Genomic DNA, 23,046 nt, shown 5'->3' with positions numbered 1-23,046 from the left:
AGGGGATAGTCCCGCTCTGCTCTGCACTGGGGAGGCCTCGCCTTAAGCCATGTGTGAGTTTTGGGTGATACAATATAAGAAAGACATTGAGCTACTAGTGATTGTCCAAAGGAGGACCACGAGGATGGTGAAAGGCCTTGAGGGGAAGCCATATGAGGAGCAGCTGAGGTCACTTGGTCTGTTCAGCCTGGAGGAGACTGAGGGGAGACCTCATTGCAGTTACAACTTCCTTGTGAGGGGAAAAGGAGGGGCAGGCACTGATCTCTTCTCTGTGGTGACCAGTGACAGGAACTGAGGGAATGGCCTGCAGCTGCGTCAGGGGAGGTTTGGTTGGGATACTAAAAAAAAAATTCTTCACCCAGAAGGTGGCTGGGCACTGGAAGAGGCTCCCCAGGGAAGTGGTCACAGCACCATCCTGACAGAGTTCAGGAAGTGTTTGGACAATGCTCTCAGGCACAGGGTGTGACTCTTGGGGATGGTCCTGTGCAGGGCCAGGAGATGGACTCAGTGATCCTTGTGGGTTTCTTCCAACTCAGCACATTCTGTGATTTTCTTGACCCCTCTAAACATATACTAAAGAGAACTTTTCCTTGACCCTCCCATTCCCTTACCCCACAGAAATAAATAAATGAAAACTCAGCTTTTCAATTTTTGTACACATAAGCATCTTTGACAGGTTTGGGACTCTTGTTTGCATATGGTCCAGCTGATTGACAGAAGCAGCAATTTATTGTACTGCAACAAAAGGCTTCTTCCTTCTTCTAGGCTACCACATGACTAGTAGGAACAAGCTTACATTCGTTTGATAGTTGTTCACTGATTTTAATCAAAGAAGTCTGAGCTAGATATTTAATGGATGAACAATTACAGCCCAGAGTGCTGCATCTTAAGTGGCTTGCTGGTGGTAGAGGAGGTGCCAATAACTTACACATGGCTCATTTCTTGAGCAGGCTACCTTTCTGTTTGCATTGAAGCATGAAAGCAAGTGAAGGATGGGAAATGAACACTGGTAACATCCCTGTTATACTTGCAAGCCACAGAACATTTCTATTTTTTTTAAACTGATTTAAGCATTTTGAACAATGCACAAACTACAAAGGGAAAAAGAAAATACACATTACAGTTTATTTTTACAATATAACTGAAAAAATGTCAAAGAGTAAGCACGGTGTCACCTACCCATGACACCCAGCAGAGGAATAAGTATAAAATAATAAAAAGAATATTATTCACTGACTTACTTAAGTCTGCATTTAGTAAGTACTGCACTCATTTAACAGAGGTGGAGAACAAAACTTAAAAGAAAATAATATATGGTTTCAAAAATGTTTGACATTAATTTCAATTAGATTTCTACTCTGCCATAAAAAGTCTGAGGGAACCTTCAGTTTTGCTCCTTTTAATTATTATTTGAAAGGGGTGGGGAAAGAGCACACTGAAGAATCTGGAAATTTCTGTTTAAGCCTTTTTCTTTATACACTGTACTTGTTAACTCAGAGAGTAAATATCTGCAATTAAAAAAAGTCTAACAAAATAATTCTAATAAATTACTATTTACAAAAATGATGCAATTAAAAGTGGAAGAGATCTAGGATCTGACAACTGCCCACTGTCTAGAATGAGCAATATTGGAATGAAAAATTTCAAGTGTCTATAGAAACCAGTTAGCTTTTTTTCCTCTCCAATAAGCAGCTATACAATAGATCGTTAAATATACAGCAGTGAAACGGATCTTAACATTATTAGATTTGAAAATAGCATTTAATAATGATAACTTTGCTTTAAAAAGAAAACTACTAATTTTCTTTTTGCTCTCAGTAGAACAGGGTATATAGCATTACAAAATCCTGCATCTTAAAAAATTCAGCAATAACTGTTATTTACACTAGAACACAGTATTTACTGCTATGTTATTACACATACTCATGATCGGAGAAGAAAACAACATTTGGATTCTTTTCAACCCAGTCTTAATGTTTAAAATATACAGTAATGATCACTGGGGAAAGAGGAAGGAGGTAGAAAAAAAACTTTGGAAACCTGAGTGGATGTTGGAAGAGGTACACTGCTTTGAGCTATGTCTCCATGCATTTTCTAGGAAACAGTTTTCAATTCTTCTGTTAGAGCCAGGAAGTGAAAACCAATCTGAAATGTTTATTTTACATCCCTACTGACTGCAGTTCCCCAAAGTCTATCCATGGTGCAATCCTTCTGACACTTTTAACAAAATATAAGTCAATATAAGGAAACAAGAATTTGTAGATTTGTTTCTAAACTCTTGTCCTTCTCCATCTTATTCACTTTCAGTCAATCAAATCACAATCTTTATCAGATGCAAGAGCACTGATTTGGAGGGAAAGTGTTTAGTTCACACGGCAGTGCTTATACACATAAAGCAAAAAACAAAATTATTTTCTTTTGTGACTTAACTTCTACATTATGAACTCAGCACTTTGTTACTTAAAGGTATACAAATTTTTTTTGAAGGAAATAAACTAAATCTTGAGATTTAAAATGTAAAGCATCAGTACTGCAATTTTGATAATACTGCTGTAGCAAGTAATTAAGCCTGATAATCTGTATGAGAGACACGTGCCTGCATCTTCTACAGTCATGTTTATTTTTTGCCCTTTTGGTAGAGGAAAGGTCTTACCTATCAATCTCTTTGCTAATACTATTACTATTGTTTGTGAGAGAAGTGTCAGAAAAAAAAATTTCTCTTTTGCAGATTCATTTTAGACTGGCCAGCAGTGGATTTATACACAAGATGGGCTTTTTTCCCTGAACTAAGAAAGCAAAACAATGATTTTATGAAGTTTTATAGTATCATATTTCAACAAAGTATTCATTACAGAAAATAAAACTGTATCTAAAAAGAACCCCATAAAATGTTGTAAACAGAGTAGTGCCCAATCTTTTGCAGTTTTAAAAGAGGGTGTAGAAGACAGAATGCAAGAAAGGACTGCAATCCCCAGCTATGGCCCGAAATACTGCAACGCACCACATCCAACAGCTGGGGAGGTCAAGTGACACCACTTCTCCCTCACATTAACCAGCAGAGCTGACTGATCATGTCAAGATCTGAGCATTCTCTCACACTGACAGCATTTTTAAGGTGAATGTGCACTATTCATTTTTCCTGTGAAGGGCTGCATGGAGCTTTACAGTGTCATGTACCTACAACTTTGCACACCTGACACTCTTAAAGACAAGGGTAGCCTTTGAAAGGCTGCCTGTTACTCTGCTGTCCTGGATACCTGTAGCTGAAAGTAATTTGCAATGGTTGCAAATTAAAAAAAAAAAAAAAAAACAACGAAAACAAAAATCCCAAAAACCAAAGAAGGGTAAATACCACCTCTTTGGGTATGGTCACCCCAATAAACAGTTCTTAGAGTGCCACCTCGTGGCTGGCTCTCCTAAGTACCATTTAATTTACTTCAACAACCCTTCAGCAAATTCTGAGTAAGAACAGTAGTATTTTACACATAGATATAGATATATAAATATCTCTAAACTTTAGAGGTCTATATGTAGAAGTTTTTAATAGATTACTGTATAACTCATAATGGAAGACATTCTTACTACCACAGGCATTTCAGTAAAAGCTAATTAGCCTTTACCAATTTTTTACTTTGGGGATTTAAATGACACAATCACATGTTTTGGACAGGATTTTTTACTTCAGAAAAATCCTAGAATGAGAGCGCAGAAATTAACAATTCATTTAAATTAAAACAGTCTGACATTTTAATTTAATTAGAAACCTGTGAGTTAGAAAAAGTCCAATGACATTTCCTGTACCATAATTACATCAAAAAGACTTCTGAAATTTAAAGTAGTTGAAATATCATTTTTTTTAACTTAAGTTTTTGTGTTGTTTTAGATTTGACAGAGGACCAAAGTGCCACCAGCCTTGGCACTGTAATTCATACCCATCTTTAAGTTTTATAAGCTCAAAATACTAGTTTCTGTTAGAGGTAATAGCAAACATTTACTTACTTGTACAGGACAGGTCTATCTTGTAAGGCTTCCATGGCTTGAGCGAGAACTGGAGAAATGTCACATGATTCTTGTGTCAATGTCCTGCATTCATCTATAAAATATCAACCCAAATAAAAGCACATTCTTTACACTGTAATACATTTTATACAGGTTGTCAAACAAGAAAATGAGTTAAAAACTCAAAGGCTTTTGATTTTGAAGACTTCAGAATATGCTACCTGGGCTAGTTAGTGTTAAAACAATTAAATTCCCCTGCAAGCAGTACTGTAAAATGCATGTCCATCACAAACTTCAACAATAAAAAAGATTAAAGGAAGCTTAGTATTTGTTTGCGCCCACATACAAATGTTGACTCATTCAACCTTCAGAATGTTGTTGGGCTCCTTTGTAACTGTTTACCACACTTAGGTAAACTATTAAGAAAAAATGGAGCAAGTACTTAAGCAAGCTACTTGTTTTGCTATTTGGTTCTGTTATTTTTTTTCTTTCATCAAAATAACTACATAAACTTGTATAGTCCAAGCAAGAATGTGAAAATCATATAAACTAAATCAATCATTGGCAGAAAAATTATGACTTTTCATTAGGGTGAACCACAACTATTATCTGAGGTTTCAGCATCCACTGAAGAACAGCTAATGAATATAAAAATCACAATGCACCATTTTTTTCCCCCATGAATCTTACTGTCAATGAGACAGTCTCTTGCTTGGGAGAAGAGGGAAGTAATAAAAAATGCATCTATATTTTACATTATCAAGGTGTTACACTGAACCTGGATGGTTACATCAGGAGTACATATGGAAAAAAAAAAAACAAACCCAAAAGCCTACTCTCATTCTAAAGAGCATCCTGACAAAAGGAGGTGGCTTTTTTTTTTCATTTTCTAAAAGTAATCCACCACTAAACTGGATTTTACTATCAAATCATTAAAGCCAACAACTTCCCTGTAACTCGCAAGGAGATGAAATTCAATATAATTAAAAATTTGTTTGGACTACCAAAATGTAATAGTTGTCTTTGTGGAAAACCATCTACTAAAAACACAAATAAATAATCCACTTCTATAATGATGAAATTGGCCCAAAAAATTAGAGAATCACCAATTAACTATTTGGTTCAGAACACATCTTTCTCTAAGAAGGAAAGCAAAATGTTAATATATCTTGGAAAGGGTTTTTGCTAAGTTCAATCCACATGAAAGAATTAAAAGAATCATTATAATAATATTCATAAACATAAAAACATTCTTAGTCCTACTTTGAGTCCATCTGTAAAGTCGTTCATAAGATGTCTCTTGCAGTAAAGCCATCTGTTCCATAATTTCCAAGCTACAAGACAAATACAAAGTTTATTTGCAAATACTATTTTAGGCAGTACTAGCAAAGGCATGTACAAGTAAAATAAAACATACCATTATTAAATTTTTGAGCATTTTAAATTGTTGTTTGGGTTTTTTTTGCAAAATATTCTGTATAGTCATATGAAGCAAAAAATGAGACCTTGCTTTAACTTCTGCTTTTAAATGTAAATGGTTCTCTTGCGCTCATTTAAGTAAGACTCACCCTGCCCTTTGCTGATTTGTTCGGAGGAGAATCTTGACATCATCATGAATCTGTTTTACTCGTCCCAAAGCCTTGAAAAAATCCTAAATCAATTTAAAAATAAAACACAAGCAGTGTGTAAAAGCAGTAATTTCTATTCAAATCTCTAGCACTCTATACTCCCTCTTTCAATTCCATTCTTAAGTTTCCTGCAGGTCTGTGTTCCAAATGCTGCTTTTAAAATTCACACTCCGCCTCTGCCACTTCTTATCTTTCATTCCACCCTAAGAGCCTTAGGATTTTTTAAGTTTCCCATTGCATCAAACTCTTCTTCCACCAAAAAAAGAAAAAAAAAAAAAAAAGTAAAGATGTGTTTTTAATCTGTCTTGGTAGTATGTGTGTTTAACATTCATTAGGTAACACTCTAGGGAGATTTTTGAGGACACTGCTATGCATGACATCACTGTCTCCCATTACTGTTAGCCACTAAAGAGCAAAATAAAACTTTGTAAAGTACAAGGATTTCAGGTTGATATTTTTGTATTCATAAAATGGGGTAACTATTTCTAAAAATATATATATATTAAAAAACTCCATTTGCAATAGATTAGACTAAGGTTTTCCAAAACAACCTTTCTCTGGGGAGTAACTCAGCAGCAGTGAAGAAAAAAACCCAAATGCTAGAAGACACGGACAAATGACTAAAAAGGTTACTTTGTTACTGTTTCAGAGTGCAAATGGAAACCAGTAACAGTTTCAAACATGCCTTCTTATGAAGACACATTTCAAATGCCTAGGAGGAGACCAGCTAATTCGGATGCAACTGTTTGTTACATCCTTTGTCATTTGAATACAGTTTGCTCAGGAAAGCAGTTTCATTCTGGTTCAAGTCACATAAAAATAGACATATTCCAAGTAAAACAGGCCAGCAATTTAATCTACTGCCTTGCATCAATTGTGTTGAAGACCATGTTTATAAAAAACCCAAAGTACTCTTCCTTCAGGAAAAAAGAATTTCCAAACCAGAAGTCTGGCTAAAGGTGTTTTAAGCACACTGGTTGACTCTATCAGAGTGGAAATGCACACACATGATGTTATTGAAGTCTGCCAACTAAAGCAGCACAGCTGTTTCATCTCAGTCACTTCTGCACATTTTTCAGACAAAGTATCAAACAGACCAATCACGAAGTAACTGGCACAGCCCTGCTGTCATTGTTCCCGGCAATACGTGCTTTCTAGAAACCTGAATGTTATTTCATGGCAATAGTGGTACAAAAGCATACAGCAATTACTCAAGTGCACAATTATTTAGCACAATCCATTTATGCTTTCATTAGCACTGTTTATGGTTATCAGTTCCATGTTTTGAATAGTGCTTTAACTGCGAACAGGATGCCTGTGAAAATGAGATAAATCTGGACTACCTGCTGAGACATAGTATGGGAAGCTTTCCATGCAACTACAATAATAAAAAAGTCTATTAAGTATACTCAATTCTTTCATTATTCAGTTTGCTTTTACTGTAGAGCAAGTTTCCTTTTACTGTGTCTTCTTATTCAAACCATAAACATATTCCAAAACTTGTTTTGGAAGGTAGCTAAAGCAAATCAGTATCTAGTATCTTCAGCAACCAAATAACATTGAGGGAAAGCCCCAGCTTATACTGTTTCAAGTCACTGAATACCTATAGACATGAATACGCAAAATGTACACACATATGCACAAAGGCAGTAGTAGAGAGCTTCAAGCTTCTCATTTGCTTTGAGTGTCATGAAGTTTTAAAATGTCTTCACTGAAAATTCACACTTCATAAAGGTCTTTTTGAAGTGTAGAACCCCATGAGAGCTCATTTGCCTCAAACTCATTACATCACTACACAAACTAGAATTTAATGTTGATTTTCTTTCTCTTTACCTGAATCTTTCATCACACATTTCAAACTCATCAGAAATTCACCATTCTGTTAAAAGGTACATTCCTCCATAAAAAATTCAATTGCAAACTGAAAATAAGATCTCGTGTACAATTCAGTGAAGGCATTTCTACATTTTAGTTCAGGGCAAAGATTTTAATGTTCATTGAGCTACCTCAGTAATTGGCTCATCTTTTGTGCCTCGAAGCAGATTCATTTCATCTGGTGTCAGCTGGAATTTTGCTATGAATGCATCTGCAACTTGTGCTTTCATTTCTAATCTCTGACTGTAATAAAACAAAGTGAAGAGATTATTAGCTTTTTATGCTTATCCCAAAGACTTCTTTTTCACATTCGTACTTTTGGAAATACAACCAGCAGCAGAAATTGGTATTATTAAATTACAATAGCACATTCTTGCCATCAAACACTTGAGTTGCTTTTTCACATACAATTTTCTATTAAGCTTACACAGATTATTCAGTAAAGACAATATAAAGGTATGTTAACACATTCGAAAATTACTAAGTTCTTTAAAATAATATTCCTTTAGCATTTGTATCATAAGTTATCTAATCCAGATACTTTGTGCTTGTACACTTGTAATGCTTGCAGCTATTTCCTTTCAAATTCACCAAGGAAAGGAAAAGCCTATAGTACCCAAAATGACAAAATTAACCTTAGATTAATCTACTTTTCTGCAGAGCAGATCCATTTCTTTGTAACACCATACAGTTGGGATACCAATTTACTAATCTCACAAGCAATCAAAATGCAATGGCTAATTCTCTTGTTGACTACCCCTCCTGAAACAAACAGAGCTGGGATGCAATATGCAAACACCATCTCCATGGGCAGCATTTTCCTGCACGTTTTGTCACACACTTCACAGCCACAGAAGGACCCAAATGGAATGGACTGGGACTCCTATAACAACAGAAAATTTCCTCAAACTGTGGTTTGAGCACACAGTATTCCAGGAAATAAAGACTACTTTTTCAGGACATTGAGATGGCACTAATTAGTTATTTGCAGAAGAATAAGGCTCAATTCCTTTAAGATCATTTCAGCGTCCAATGTGATATAATTACTGCAAGATAAATACACAGTTACTACAGGGTGGTAAGACAGGCAAGTGCACTTCTATGTACTGTGTAATTAAATTTCCTTGCAAGATCAAAGCCTGGAAAGTAAGCTTTCATTTATTTACCCCTTCTTTACTATCCAGCTAGTATGTGAACTTCATTCAGCTAAGAAGCGTGGAAAACTGGCTTCCCTTCTGTAGACATGGATGACTTTCCTACCCTGCAGTTCCACAAACTCTTTTAGAGATCAGATTAAATGTTCTGCAATTGTCAATGCTCTAGCATACTGAACAGCAGGAGGGAGAGTAATATAAAATCCAACAGTGCTTTAAGAGTAAAATTTATGAAAATCAAAGGGGAAAACAAGCCAGTACTTCTAAGTTACACAGAAGAGACCTAATCAAAAAAGAAAACCAAAAACTCATATGCTTTAATACCACATCTTGAATTGATAATTCAGGTTTCACTGGGGTCCTAGGCAAATATAATGATTTTATCTTTACACTGACAGTTTTGCAATGCTTAAAATCAATCTATCTATTTAATTTTCTCTAAGTAAACGCTACAATTTCAAATTTTGGGTCTCCATGAAGCCAAATGTTTCTCAGAAAAGGAACAAGAGTGATGGAGGATGATTTTGACCAACTATACAGGCAGATGCATCCATGAAAAATCATGGCACTTTCCAACACAGTGGAAGGGGAATGGAACAACACCATTTTGAACACATTCACAGAAGATTTATGTGGTAAAACCTGAAAAGAGCAAGTCATGGTATAAGAAGCAAAAATACCAAGACAAGTGATCTACAAAACATACAAGACATAGACAAGAAGATATTAATGAAAGAGTATTTTTAAATCAATATTAGGCCTATAAGAGATGTTCTGAGATTAACTATGCAATTGCCCAACATGGATGAAAGATGGGTCAGGTCTGCTCTGCAGTAACATAATGCAGCTTAGGCTGCCTCAGCCAATCCTGCTCATCCCTGCCCTGTATGGACCTTCCCACCGTGCCAGGGACACTGTTTATAGCATCATGTAGTGAATCAGATCAGGGCACAAATCTGGCAGGAAAAAATCCAGAAGTTTTTACTTCTCAGGGGTGGAGATTACATGTATTTTCTAATTCAGTTTACCACAGCCTGCACTAAGGGACTGGGGTGTGCCAGCACCAGGAGCTGTCAGAGGAAAGAGGGCATTGACTTCACTGCTGCTATGAAACTCTGATGAAAACTACACTTCAGAACTCCTCTGGGGTATAAGAAGAGGTCATTTAAATTATAAGTTACAACTACTACCACTAATAATCAAAATTTTAAATATTAGGACTCAAAAAAACCCTAGAGGCATCATGATGGCTAGTCAAGCTGAAAATCAGCCAAGGATACTTAAAATCTAACACAGTGATGCTGCTTTCAACAAAGCACTCCTGTTTCACACAGTTTGCTGAGCAAGTCTAATGCCTCAACATCATCATCACTGTATTTGGTTGCAACAACAGAAAATGTAATTTAGTGGATTAACTTTAATAGTTGCTTCAAGTCTCTCCTCTTGTGATGAAAGGTCTCAATCCACAAAGCTGAAAATAGACTGGATTATCCCTCCCTTTAAGTAAGAGAAGGAAGATAGCAAAGAGATGAGAGAAGGCAAATGCAAGGCCTACTTTGGTTTCAACTGAAACAAAGCTTCCATAAACAGAGAAGCAGATGGGATGCTGAGAAACTTCTGCTCTTCGAGCCTGTGTACCTCCTGAGTGCATAAACTTTTAGGTGCTCTTACAGAAGATCTCCACTTATTATCTTGTGTTCTTCAGATTTTTTGAATGTATACTTCCACCAAACTGGGGGTAGGAGGAAGTCTGATTTTAAGAAATGCGGTATACTGGGTATAGCAGTTTTCAGCTGGAATTAGGGTTGTGGCAGAACAAGGAACAGAGTCAGGAACTGTACAAACAGCATGATAGTGAGTCTGTCCTGGAACTCTGTGCCCCATTTTACTCCTCTTTTATAAAAAAAGAACAATCTTGCTAATGAATCTCTCTCCTTCTGCAAGTCCTCACTCTTCACCGTCCTCCCTCCATATGGAGAACCAGGTTTGATCAAACACCATACTTTAAAGTCATTCCCATCCCTGGCTGTGTCTTGGGCTAACACCTGCCATGACTGCACACTGATGGACTCTGTGCACTCCCAATAATTAACTTTTATAAAATAGAGTCAATGCATTAAACTCAAGCACACTGGGCAAGCTAAGTTTCACAAAGTACTCACAAGACAACAGCCTCAAGGTGGCAGCAATGTTTCACTCAGCTTTCTCAAGATAGGGATTGGGAATTGGTGACAAGCATCTCTCCCAAACAAAAGCACGTCTCTGAATTGTGATAAACCTGTTTCTTTTGAGCTCTTAACAAAGCACACAGGATTTCAAGAAGCTACTCAGTTTCAGAATCCAGGTTAGCCAGGTCTCCTTGAGATGGCTGTGAAAGTTGCCTTGGTTATCAATCTACACAAGAAAGAGACCCTATATCCCAGATGACAATGTAAATTATACATGCCTTTGATTTTTGCCTGGCAGTGTACAGGATTACTGAGATCAATACACTCACATCTGTTTTCAACTTTTTTATCTCTATATATTTATTTTTGTATTTATTTCCTCACACACAAGCTAACAGATATTTAAGTAGAATTTAATCTATTTTATTAAGGCAGGGCAATGGATTAAAATGCCACTCAAGGTTGCTATAATCATTTCACTGCAGTAAGTGCCATACAAAACACAATGCAGGTAACAACAAAAGCCATTGTAAGGCTGTCTTACATATAACCCACAGCAGTCAGTACCTGTGTGCAGACACCTTCAAGATCCACTGGCCTTTCTGTAGATAAAATAATTTCTAAATTCTAAGCAGTGCAGTACAGCTGAGGAAAGGCCATACCATGTTGTTATCCCAAATTTTATGCTTTTTCTTTTAACAAAGTTACTCCTGTATAAAGGAACAAAACTAACAGCTTATGGGAATCCTGCATTAATGCAAAGAGGGAAGTGCCAAGTGTTGGTAGAATTTAGAGCTTGGGCAAAGGACAGGATTCCAACAAAGAGCAATTTCCCCAGTTTTAATCGTTACCAGGGAGACAGAATTCTTTTGCAAGAGAACTCAAAAGGCTGGGAAAACTATGCACTTCATGCACTTTTCCCTTGAAAGAAATACAAATGTGCACTGTTTGTTAGGATTATCACCTAGACAGCTCAAAAGTGAGGTGGAGGAGAAGTAGACTTTTCCAAAGCTTAATTTTATCTTGCCATCACATACATCTTCCACCTAGGATGAATCAAAGCAGAGCATTCTGAAATTACTTTTGATTTGTGGTACTGAGGATTCAATATATTTTTAAAGCCTCAGGACACTGGAGTATTTCTAACTCGTAAGTAAATAACAACCATCTTTAACAGACTTGTATAAAGCTGCAAGAATTGTTTTCCTGTCATGTGAAAGGCAAATATACAAGACCATGTAACAAAACATTTACACACAGGCATTACACAAAATTTACACAAAACCATTCTTAAGAGTAAGTACAAGTGCAAAAATGCATTTGTAAATGCTGAGAACAAATTTTTTATACTGCATTTTATCTGTCAAACATATCTTATTGAAGTAGAACTGAAATACTGTGAGGAGGTATTCAGTGACTCATTTCATCACAGAATATAATTATGTGATTTTCTCCTTAATTAAAAAATAGGAAGACATAAAAACCCCAGTGGATTGTCTAATGTTTCCAGGATACAAGAAAAAAGCAGTAATAGTTAAGAAGGCTTTAGTGAGACCTCATCTGGAAAATAGATCACAATCCTGATCATCTGTGTGCAAGAACAATGCATTACTAGAGCAAAGCTAGCAGAATGATCATGGGAATGGAAAAACTAATTTATCACAGGAGATGAAGGAAGCTCTTAAGACAAAGGAGAAGATGAGAAAACAGACAATTTATATCCAATAATTAGGTTGGAAATCAGGGAAAGGCTTTTACTGGAAAGAACGAGCTTTTGGGTAAGTGTTCCACGAATAGCAACACACACAAAATGCAAAAATAACGCACTAGTTATGTGTTGAACAATTGATGAGTTTACCAAAGGCATCATGCAAATAATAGGTGGCAGCAGGGGAGTGGACTTAAACTTAGAAGGTTTCTCCTGTAATTCCTATCTGAAGACAGCCTGCAATGCTGCAGCCCTGCCATCTCACACATTCTGTGAAAAAAATAAATGGGGAAAATTTGAAAAGGCTAAATCAAAAGTCAAGCAACACATCTGCACTGAAATGATTAAAATCTTACCAAACAGATTGCCAAACACTAGAATAAAAAAATCTTACATGTTGTAAAAAAATTAAAGAAATTCAGTAATTTTCTACTTTCATACTGATTAGGCTTCCTCTAAATATGATGGGTATATATTCTTGACAAAATTTTCACACGTGAAACTTTGCAGCAATCATGCGATATATATAGATATGCATACACTAGGTAAATCAGTGTTTAGCAATGTTTAAGATCCATGATCCATGGTTTCTAAGTTGTGCACAGAGATTAAATTTAAAAGTGTGTTTCCAATGAACGTGTTCTTTTCCATCTTGTAAAGATGAGCTATTTGATATTTCCAAACCAAACAGACTGGTATATTCAGTTTATCTTTTATAAAATCTGATATAAAGCCACTTGAAAGGGGCCTGCTCAGTCTAGCTTCAAATTTGCCATCAAATTCAAAAATGTTGCCAAAGGCATGAAAATTACACACTGTTCTCTACATCCACCTGGAATAAGATCAAAACAAATGAGCTTAAGCTGCAGCAAAAGGAGAACTAAATCAGATAGTAAGAAAACAATAAAGAACCAAAATCAATTTCCAGTGAAGACCACAGGCTCTCTGTTCCTGGGTTTTTCTTCTCAAAGCAGATTAGACAAACATCAGTCAGAAATGGTACCATATAACTGATTCTGCACTTCTGGTGAATGTTTCTCAAGCTCTAAAACCATACCTCATTTCATACTGACCAAGAGTACTTCATGTCTCAACAAAGTACATGATTGCCAGGCAGAAATGCTGGCAAGAAATAAGGCCTTGCATGTTCTCTGCTGGTTATGGCTAGAATGTGACAAAATAGTTTTTTCTTTCTTTCAGATCCATTTTAGCTGGTTTTATTCCTGTACTGCACCTTGTTACCTATGCTGTACTTTGGTACAAGTCAGGATAGAAAATGAGCCTCAGAATTTCAAGCCTTCACCCTCCCCCACATGGAATTGTAATTAAGTGTAGGCAAACACTGCTTTTTCTCATGAAGCACATTCATGGGAATAAATGCAAATACAAATTTCAAAGGTCAACGCATGAAATACATCTCATCAACGCAAACCACCAGATCACCACTTTTCTTAGCATAGGCTGATAAAAGCAAACCTGCTACAAATAGTGCTGAACTTCCTGCATAATTTCTAAAATGACTACAACAAAAAAGTTGTTTGTTAGAAAAGGAAAAAGGCACCACCAAGAGACAAGGATGAGAGATCAGTAGTATAGCACTACTGAAGCAGATGCTCACTTTGAAACACTTCCTAAGACTTCTGAGCTTGTATTGAACACAGACATGACAGTCAAATCATTGACTTAATTCCAAGAATGGTGTTTGTTATTCTTTATTTAAAGAACAAGTCTGAATGTAACTCAATTAAAACAAATTGAAGTACACACTGTTACATTCCTGTCTGGGAATCATATTTAACTGTATTTTAAAAAGTGAAACAATCCCAGGGCTATGTGAACCGTTTTTTGTGGAATTGATATAACTAACAATGATTCTGACATCAAAACACATATTTCGCTCTGTTTAAGAACACAACAGAGAGTACCAAAATAAGACAGTTTCCAAAGGTGTTCAAGTGCATAATCTCCACAAAAGCTCTGAACCATTAGCCTGACTCAAAAAGTACCTGAGCCATTTCCATTCCCATTCTTTCCTAGTTTTCAGAGTATTGTGGTTTTTAGTTCTAAAACACTAGTTCTAGCTCTCAACAGCTTTTGTATTTCTGCAGACTTATTTTCAGTGAAGCCCATGAGCACATACATACACTCACATAACTGCTCTTACTTAATTTTATAAAAATTAATATTGTAACTATTACCTTCTAGTTTCTCTTCTCAATTGTTACATTGACAACCGTAACTTGTGGTTAACCTCAAAAACAACATCTTGCACATCATCTTACTATTAAGTGCCTGGTAGAATTACTATGAAACCAGGTTTCTGGCATTCTGCACACAGTATTTGGATCTAAACAAGTTATTTCTCTGGTGTGGGAATTACTGAACTCTGGGATGCTTGTTCCCGATGCAAGGTGAAGTAGTTTAGTATTCCAATTAAGTTTTTAGTTTCTCACAAAAAAACCCCAACAAAAAACCAAAAAAAATGGAGTCAGGTATAAGAGAAACAACAAGTCAGAGAAAGCTATTATTAAAATCTCACTTCAAAGAGCAAGATTCTTTTTCTGTCAGCCTACTAGCAATAGCAATTAAACAAACCCACAACTTTTAAAGCACAACAGATGTTCATTGTTTGAAAACAAAGTAATCTCCTTGTTACTATTCATAAAAAACCTAATACAACCTGAAAACAATATTAGTGTGCTCAAGTAAAAGCATACAAATCTACTGAAGATAACTGAAATGAAAGCAAATTTTTAACAATTACCAGAAATTGTCTAAATTAACTACCTCAGTTTTTCTTCATTACAGAAGCTTGTTATGAAATATATTAAAATGAACACCCTATTCAAGAGTGTGTTACTGAGAAGCAGTATCTTAACCTTATGTTATGAAGAGATGGGTTGGATGGCTTGGACTACTTTATTTCACACTACACGGTTCTATTAAGTTATGGTAAGTCTCAGTTTTAAGGAAAAAAAGAAAAAAAAAAACCATCCTAGTTCCTATGTTAAGCAGATACCATAATTTAAATAGTGTGAAGGAAAACTGTTCTGTTTCTAATGTACAGTAGTTTTAACTGGACTTCACACAGGAAATAAATTCAGAATAAGCAACCTAATTGACCAAAGAAACGCACCAACTCTGACATATTCACAAATACAAAAATGCAATTGTATTAATTACTTTTTAAATTTGTTATCTAAGTAACACCCTATATCTGGCATTTATGCCAAAGCAGGTCTAAAGCTCACAACCTAAATAACAAGAAAAAAAATGCTGCAAAGCAAAAACCCAAGAATGCAGAAGTATTAACCTAAATCTGAGACAAACATGTAATTTTCTACCCCAAATACCCCAGGTGTCTTAAAATCACACATTTCACCAATATAGGAAGTCCCAAAGTGCTCATCAGGATTACCTACAGGAAACTCCAGGTGGGCAGCTCTGCCTTCAAACCACAAATCTGAGGATAACCAACAGAGAGGTGAGACTAGGATAACCAACAAGAGCTCAGGTAAGAAGCTTTGGAAACTGAAAATCATCTTGAACTACAACTAATTATATAGATGATAATACAATGCCAAAACTACTTAGTATAAAAAACTTAGTACCCACACAGAGCCACTCAGCCACCCATTCCTTTTCAAGTACAGAAAAAGAAAAAAAATCTAAATCCCTAGTAAATATAAATGCAGGAAATGGATCTGGAAGTTTATAGTCCCCCTTCAGTTTTAGATCACTGAATGAAATCCTAACATTTTTTCAGCTACATTTTTCAGCTAAAGTAAATCACACAAATGCTAAGCCTAACAGAAGAACACACTAGAACAGGTCCAGTTTTCATCTCTGCATTTTAAACAGACAGCATTTTAGGACAAACCCCAGAGGAGAGAGAAGCCATGTCCTTCCAGTTTCACCATTTACTCATTTGTTGGCTAAAAAAATGTCACATTAAGTTGAAGGCATCAGCAATTTAAGGCCTGTATATTTTCAGAGGCAAGACTTCAGGTCTTCAAAAACCCTCTAATATCTGGCAGCAGATGCCTCTTCCTGTGCTTGATGTAAACCAAAGGAATGCATCAGAACAGTAATTTAATGAGTTAAAAGAACAAATGACTAAAATGTCCCAAATAGAACCAAACAATCTTCACAATTTTTCGTAGGTTTAGGCAGGGAAAAAATTAATTTCGCTAATAAATGGTAATACGAACCTGCCATAACTATCAGACTTACTGTAAAAGTCACAGGTACTTTTTGGCTTCTGCTCATGGGTACTTCATGGTATACTTCAAAAATAAACTTCCAAACTTCTTCCTACATGTGCACTCTGAGGTCACACAGACCCTGAGAAGGACAGACTACTTCCTAAACTTTTTCCTCTTCACACTAGGGGGATGTTCTGTCTTTTAAAGGAATTAGCAGAAGGTCTTTGAAGTAAACAACAGTGCAAAGACTATCTTGTGGAAGTACTGATGTACAGTCTCCATAATCTCTTTTAATGGAATTTAAGGCCAATTAGAGATAAACCACTTGGGACTGGTCTTGGTATCTCCCATTCTGCTTCAGAACAAGGAATCAAAGCAGCTTTCCTTTTCTTGAGACTACAAAAATCTATGACCACTTCTTTGTCCTACTACTTCACAGACTCATATTAAAATGACGTATTTTCTGAGACTTCTGCTCACTTACTGAAAGTGTGTCTTTACCAAATCCTTCACTTTATATGAACCAGCACTGCATTTTATGCAGTTATTCTACATTTAACTTTTAAAATATGTACAGATTAAACTCCAGCTTCATACTCGGACATAATCCACTTCCTACTGAAGTTCATATCATAAACCTACTGATTTTGAAAGCTGAGAGCTATCCAAAATCATAATTTCTACTAGAAACTTACTACTGCAAAATAACTGTTTCTAACCTCCAGTGAACTGTATATAATTTTCCGAAGAAAGCTCATAAAGCAAGCAGATTCATTCTTCTACATGGAGAAAACCTGAAGCTATAAAACCATACATCCTAACCATAAAAACAATAAAGACTGCTTGAATCTGTCATTAGCTATTATCCCCTTCTCAGCAATAAAAATACTGAAAAGAGAAAACTACAAATCTTTTCTTCCACAGGAGGCTGGAGAACCAAGGGAAAAAGTGGTCTGTGTTAGGCTCATTAAACAGCACTCCTGTATTTTACAGTTAGCTTTAAATAAGGCAGAGCAAGTTAGAATCCAACTTTGCACTCCCTCATCCAGTCCCTGAAAAAGAGAGAGATTTCACCTGGATACAAGGCATTAATAACAAGAAGCCTGTCAAACTGATGAGAAACTGAGTTGGTCCATAACTGTTATGACACAATATAACTTACATTTTCAACAGACTTTAGGTAAAGCGTGTCCATATTTGGCATGCTGTACCACTGTAACTGATTCTCTTCCCTATAAAGCAAATTTTTATTGAAACAAATACTAACACATATTCTCACCTTTTTGGATGATTTAGCAATAAGCTAAGAGTTCAATTAAGCTACAAACACATATAGTGTTGAAAAAAACACTAAAGTCATAAATCAAAGTGGCAGAGTCACATCTAGAAGAAAATTCCATCAAATAAATAAGGTGGTATACGTACTTTTCTGCCTGCAGTTTCGTGGTTTTTACAATCAAGTCCTGGGTTTGTTCCTTTGCTGCCTAGAATACAATTAGAATTGTTAAGCATGTGAAAACCACAAACATATCAAATGTATTAAACAATCTTTAAAATAGCTAATACTTTTGAAGCTTTCTGAGTACAAGCAATTTGAAGAATGTACTCTTTGAAACAAAAGGCCTTCTTGAAACAAGTATTCATTAACTCTCCCTATGTCCGGGCATTAAAAAAAATACTTTTTTTAATCCTTATTCATTTCTGTTTCCATATTTATATACATTTATAATCACACTGTTTATTTTTAGTTTATATTTAATACAGAAACACTATAAATATTAGAAATAGTTCTGATTATTTTGTTTGCCCATCAACTGTAAATTGTTTGCTGTCACAAAACAAAAAATGAAACAAATTCCTTTGGATGCTAAACTGCTCAGTACCAGTGTCCACCCAAACTTTTTAGAGAAGATGATGAACACAGCTCTGCTAGTCTAAGCAAGCCTAGCTCTACAGTCCAACAGCTTACAGAGCTGTATGGACCAAGGACAATTATTAGGAAAAATTTCTTTACTGAAAGGGTGGTCAGGCATTGGAACAAGCTGCCCAGGGAAGTGGTTGAGTCACCATCCCTGGAGGTATTTAAAAGATGTGCAGGTACAGCATTGAGGGACATGGATTAGTGGTGGATTTGGCAGTGCTGGGTTGGACTCGATGATCTCAGAAGTCTTTCCCAACCTTAATGACTCTACCATTCTAAGGGCAATGCACTTAGGAAGTTCATTACAGTTCATCACTATTGAGTGATGGCAGTGCAAGAGAATCCATGCAGAAACAATTCTGCATCAGACAGCAACTGCATGATTAAAAGGATTGCTGCAACTGAAGTTAAAGTGTTCTGAAACTTACTGCTCAGTGAAAAGCTGAAAGACATCTGGAATTTTTGGCTTCACACTGGATGCCACCAGTGATCCCTTACACAGAAAAATGAGATGGTCTAACAAAAAAAATCCTGAAATCAAAATGCATTCAGTATAGAATAATACTGCAAAAGAAGTGCTGGAAATGGCAATAAAGATATTCTATGTGAATGATTTCAATACTGTTTAAGGGCCAAATTACAGCATTTGCCAAATTGAAGATGCTAGTCTTGAGATTCCCGAGAGGTCTAACAAAGGTATGTACACACCCTGACTCATTTCAGCCTGACACTGCATTCGTTACAACAGAAAAGCAGTCAAAGTACAGAAATGCTTTGAAAGGTGAAAGTAGGACTGTAACCATTCATGCCCAACTTAATTCCAAATTTTAATAAACAAAAAAGAAGAAATTTGCTTCCTTTCCAGTACTTTCTGGGCAGAAGTACTGATTACCACGAAAAATGCTAACAATAAGACAGCAGAAAGGAAGTAAAAGCATTTTTTCTGAATCCAGCTAGGTATACCAGGAAGCCAGTTTTTCCGTATATGCACTCAAATACGTGCCAGATATTGTCATCATTTTATGTACGAAATGAAAGAGCTTACATCTAACCAAACGAGGTAACTGTCACAAATGAGCCAGACATGCCAGGAAAATCAGAAAGCTGGTATTTGATGTTTCTTGTATATCCCAAACAGAAACATTTTTCTCTTCCTCTCCACCTCAGTATATTAGTTAAAGCTTTCATTATACTTCAACCCCACTTAATTCCATTTCAGCACTTGCTCCTTCTCTCCCTTTCAGCCACTGCATTTATCAAGTCACTGTCCTAAAATCAAATGTGACAGTATATGGTTATTTGGATCAGATGGTATTAGAAACTTACAAAATAACAAAGCTAAAAAGCTTTTTGGCTTATCCAAATGTATTCCCTTTCATGTCCTCTATTTGCTCTGCTTTCTTAATATACTGCTCTCTTTGCACAGTTTTCTGCATTATATGCCCCAAATCCTCCTCTTTGTATCTTCTATTTGCTCTACCTAGTGCATTTTTGTCTTCTCATTCAGCTTGAGCACATGCCTGCAAGTCTTCATGTCCTACTACAGATAAAGTACCAAAGTCTCTCACAATTGAGTGCTAGTTCAGGAGCTTATTAACTTTACATTCATACACAGAAAATATGGATTGAATTGAACAAGTTACGAGTTCTACAGGGCTCTAGAGGAAACTTTCTGTGGGGCACAGAACAAAACTACCTACTGACTTCAATAGAAAAAGAAATCTCTGCAGGGTGGCTCTACTCTGGGAAAAGAAAAAAAAAATCACAGACGGTAGTTATATTTCATGATCTAAAGACAGAAAAGAGCAAAAATCTGCATGGACACTTGACTCATTTCCACATCTAAGAGCTTAGTCTAACAGTTCCTGAACTGCACTACGGAATATATCCACATTAACAGTGTTCAAAGAGATCTGAGACCTCTGAGGTGCATTACCCAGCTCCTTCCAAAACTGAAAATTAAGTACTGCAGTTGGCTACGCTGTACTCTCATTTTTTTTGGTACAAGTTCATCAAGCTACAAGCACTTGTATAATGACTGTGAAACCTATTTATTTAAGCAGGAGGACATCTAATATCCACACACACATATGGAGAGTAAAACAACTGTTTTCACAGGATTTTTTAGTGAAGGATTATTATTCACATACTATAACTTACGTGCTGTGTTCAGAACAGGTTTGGTTTGGCCAAACATCTACACTTCAGCATCCATAAGCTGTTTATACTCACTGCATTGAATATCGAACTTGTACCCTAAAACCAAGCCAGATTTGGTAACACACCATAAAACGCAAATTTCCTACGCTTCCCAGCCCCACCAAGAATATTATGGATTCAGAATTAAGGTGAAACAGAATTGGTTTTGTTGCATATCAGCATTCTGAGACCATGTTATGAAACAAAACCAATAAACTGAAGATGCATACCAGATTGGTCTCCCTCTCTGAATTACAAGATACTTTCCTATGGACATACTTGAGGTATTTATATGAACACATAACTGAACAGACACAGTCAATGCAAAAGCCATTTTAAACGGAAATACGCAAATTAGCCCTCAAATCTCACATTCAATCTAATAAAATATTTTCTCTCCACTTATATACACCTGGATATCACATTGCTATTCTCAAAATAAGTATATTGCTGCTTTTTGAACTACAATTTGTAAGAAATTAAAATTACTTTCTTGATACGCTTTCTAAACAAGTTAAAAGAAGCATATTAATATCCTAAAGTAACATTGTGTGCATACTATGGAAACATCTTGGTGTTGCTGTTAATCCTCAAAAATAACTGTTTGTCCTTTTAAAAGAAAGTAGTCACACCTCAAAAGGGAAAATATTCAAAGCATTTCCATTTATGTATTACCTTCAAGCGACTGGACATGTCTTCACAGCAGCTGCTCATTGCTTGCACATCTTCATTTATACTCTCAAGTTCCTGCATAAATTCAAGTAACAGTAACTGTGCTTTTAATCAGAAATGCTGTGTCCAAGCCCAGCTTCCCACTGCAATTAGATGCCCCAGTTACAAGGAACATTGTTGCTCTAGGCTCTCTCTGTTAGTCAGAACAGAGTAATAATGCACCTCTAAAGATCAACATTCACTCAGGACTCTTATCTGTTTGAAACATCCAATGCAACATTTTCAACAAATGAAACAGTTTTACTGTAAAGTAAAACTGGAAAGTTAAAAATCTCTCTTAGCCCTTTTTTAAACTTTCAATTACATAGCAGTACTCTTGTAAGATAGCTAGTCATGCTGCAAAAATGTCACCTCTTTAACTTGCTTGAATATGTGCACAAATTCTTCGTTTATGGCCAAGCTTCGTCGTTCAATGTCTCCACGCAGGTTTCTTCGGGTGCGCAAACTGTTTTCCACAAAAAAGGTCGAGAGAGCCTTGAGTGCTTCCAGCATTTCCTAGAGAAAAACAAAAGACCTTCAGTTTGCATGCAGTTACAAAGAAGCAGGTTAAATAGCCTGTACTCACCCCAAGTTCACGGTCTTATTAAAAATAAACCAAACCTAATAAACTGTTTCAGAGGAAAAACTACCTTAACACACTCCACATCAGTTGGCAAACAACTAAAATAATTGCTGAGCTTATTTTCTTCTCTTATAACAGAAGACTTTGTCTACAATTTTACAGTAGCTTTAATCAGTAAGACTACTTTCTGTAAATGAATGACCTATCCGCAGCCAGAAAACATTTAAATTACAAAAAGCTTGAGAAGCGCCTTCTCAAGAGGCAAGCGACACAAACCTCTCTACGACCTGAAGGGATAAAACAGGAGCGTGGCATGCTGCTAGAGAAGAGAAAACTAATTTTATTTGTAATTAAGGCTGCAAAGGGCCGCCCGCAGCTCCGCAGCGGAACTGAGGGTACGGCAGGACTCGCCCCCCCGCCGCGAAGCCTGTCGGGGCCCGCGGCCCCTGACGGCTCATCCGGCCCCCGCCCCGGCCCTCAGCCGCCGCCCGACCCACCTTGTCATTGTCCAGGCGCGTCTCCAGGATCTTGTTGAGCTTGCGGGACAGCGGGTTGGTGCCGGGGGCAGCCGGGAGCCCCGGGGCGGGGGCGGCAGCGGGCGGCGGCGGCGCAGCGGTGTCGGCCATGGCTGCGGCCCGGCCCAGCCCCAGCGCCGCGACACGGAGCGGCTCCGGCGGAAACGCGCTCCGAGGATTTGGTTCCGGCCTAGCGCAGGCCGGCTGCAGAGCCAGGCCTCACCTGGTGCCAGGTGGCCCTCGGGGTTTTTCTGTTTATTTCTTTGTTTGTTTTTACTAATAAAATAAAAATACATTAAATTTAAAATATTAATAAATAAAAATAATTTACTTACTAAATAAAGGATTTTGAGTCGATGATAGAAAGAGGGTTCACTTCA

At 36.7% G+C, this 23,046-nt stretch overlaps 1 protein-coding gene across 2 annotated transcripts in view; it reads right to left on the bottom strand.

Moving 5' to 3' along the window:
• The window catches only part of COG6 (component of oligomeric golgi complex 6), a 55,400-nt gene extending 32,608 nt beyond the window's left edge, over positions 1 to 22,792 (bottom strand). Inside the window, exons 1-8 of one of the 2 annotated variants that reach the window (XM_039566893.1) lie at positions 22,649 to 22,792; positions 21,941 to 22,084; positions 21,533 to 21,604; positions 18,163 to 18,221; positions 7,634 to 7,745; positions 5,568 to 5,650; positions 5,263 to 5,333; positions 4,000 to 4,093 (exon numbers count right to left, since the gene is read on the bottom strand). In XM_039566893.1, coding sequence (XP_039422827.1) covers positions 4,000 to 4,093; positions 5,263 to 5,333; positions 5,568 to 5,650; positions 7,634 to 7,745; positions 18,163 to 18,221; positions 21,533 to 21,604; positions 21,941 to 22,084; positions 22,649 to 22,777 — 764 coding nt within the window. In that variant the 5' untranslated portion in view covers positions 22,778 to 22,792. Of the gene's footprint in view, positions 1 to 3,999; positions 4,094 to 5,262; positions 5,334 to 5,567; positions 5,651 to 7,633; positions 7,746 to 18,162; positions 18,222 to 21,532; positions 21,605 to 21,940; positions 22,085 to 22,427; positions 22,558 to 22,648 lie in introns of those variants that run through there. The other variant, XM_010400367.3, reaches the window with a different exon arrangement.
• Positions 22,793 to 23,046: the final 254 nt, after the last annotated feature.

Source organism: Corvus cornix, chromosome 1 (genome assembly GCF_000738735.6).
Source record: "Corvus cornix cornix isolate S_Up_H32 chromosome 1, ASM73873v5, whole genome shotgun sequence".
NCBI lineage: Eukaryota > Metazoa > Chordata > Aves > Passeriformes > Corvidae > Corvus > Corvus cornix.
The sequence above is the reverse complement of the archived record's forward strand: the minus strand, read 5'-3'. Positions and strand labels throughout refer to the sequence as shown.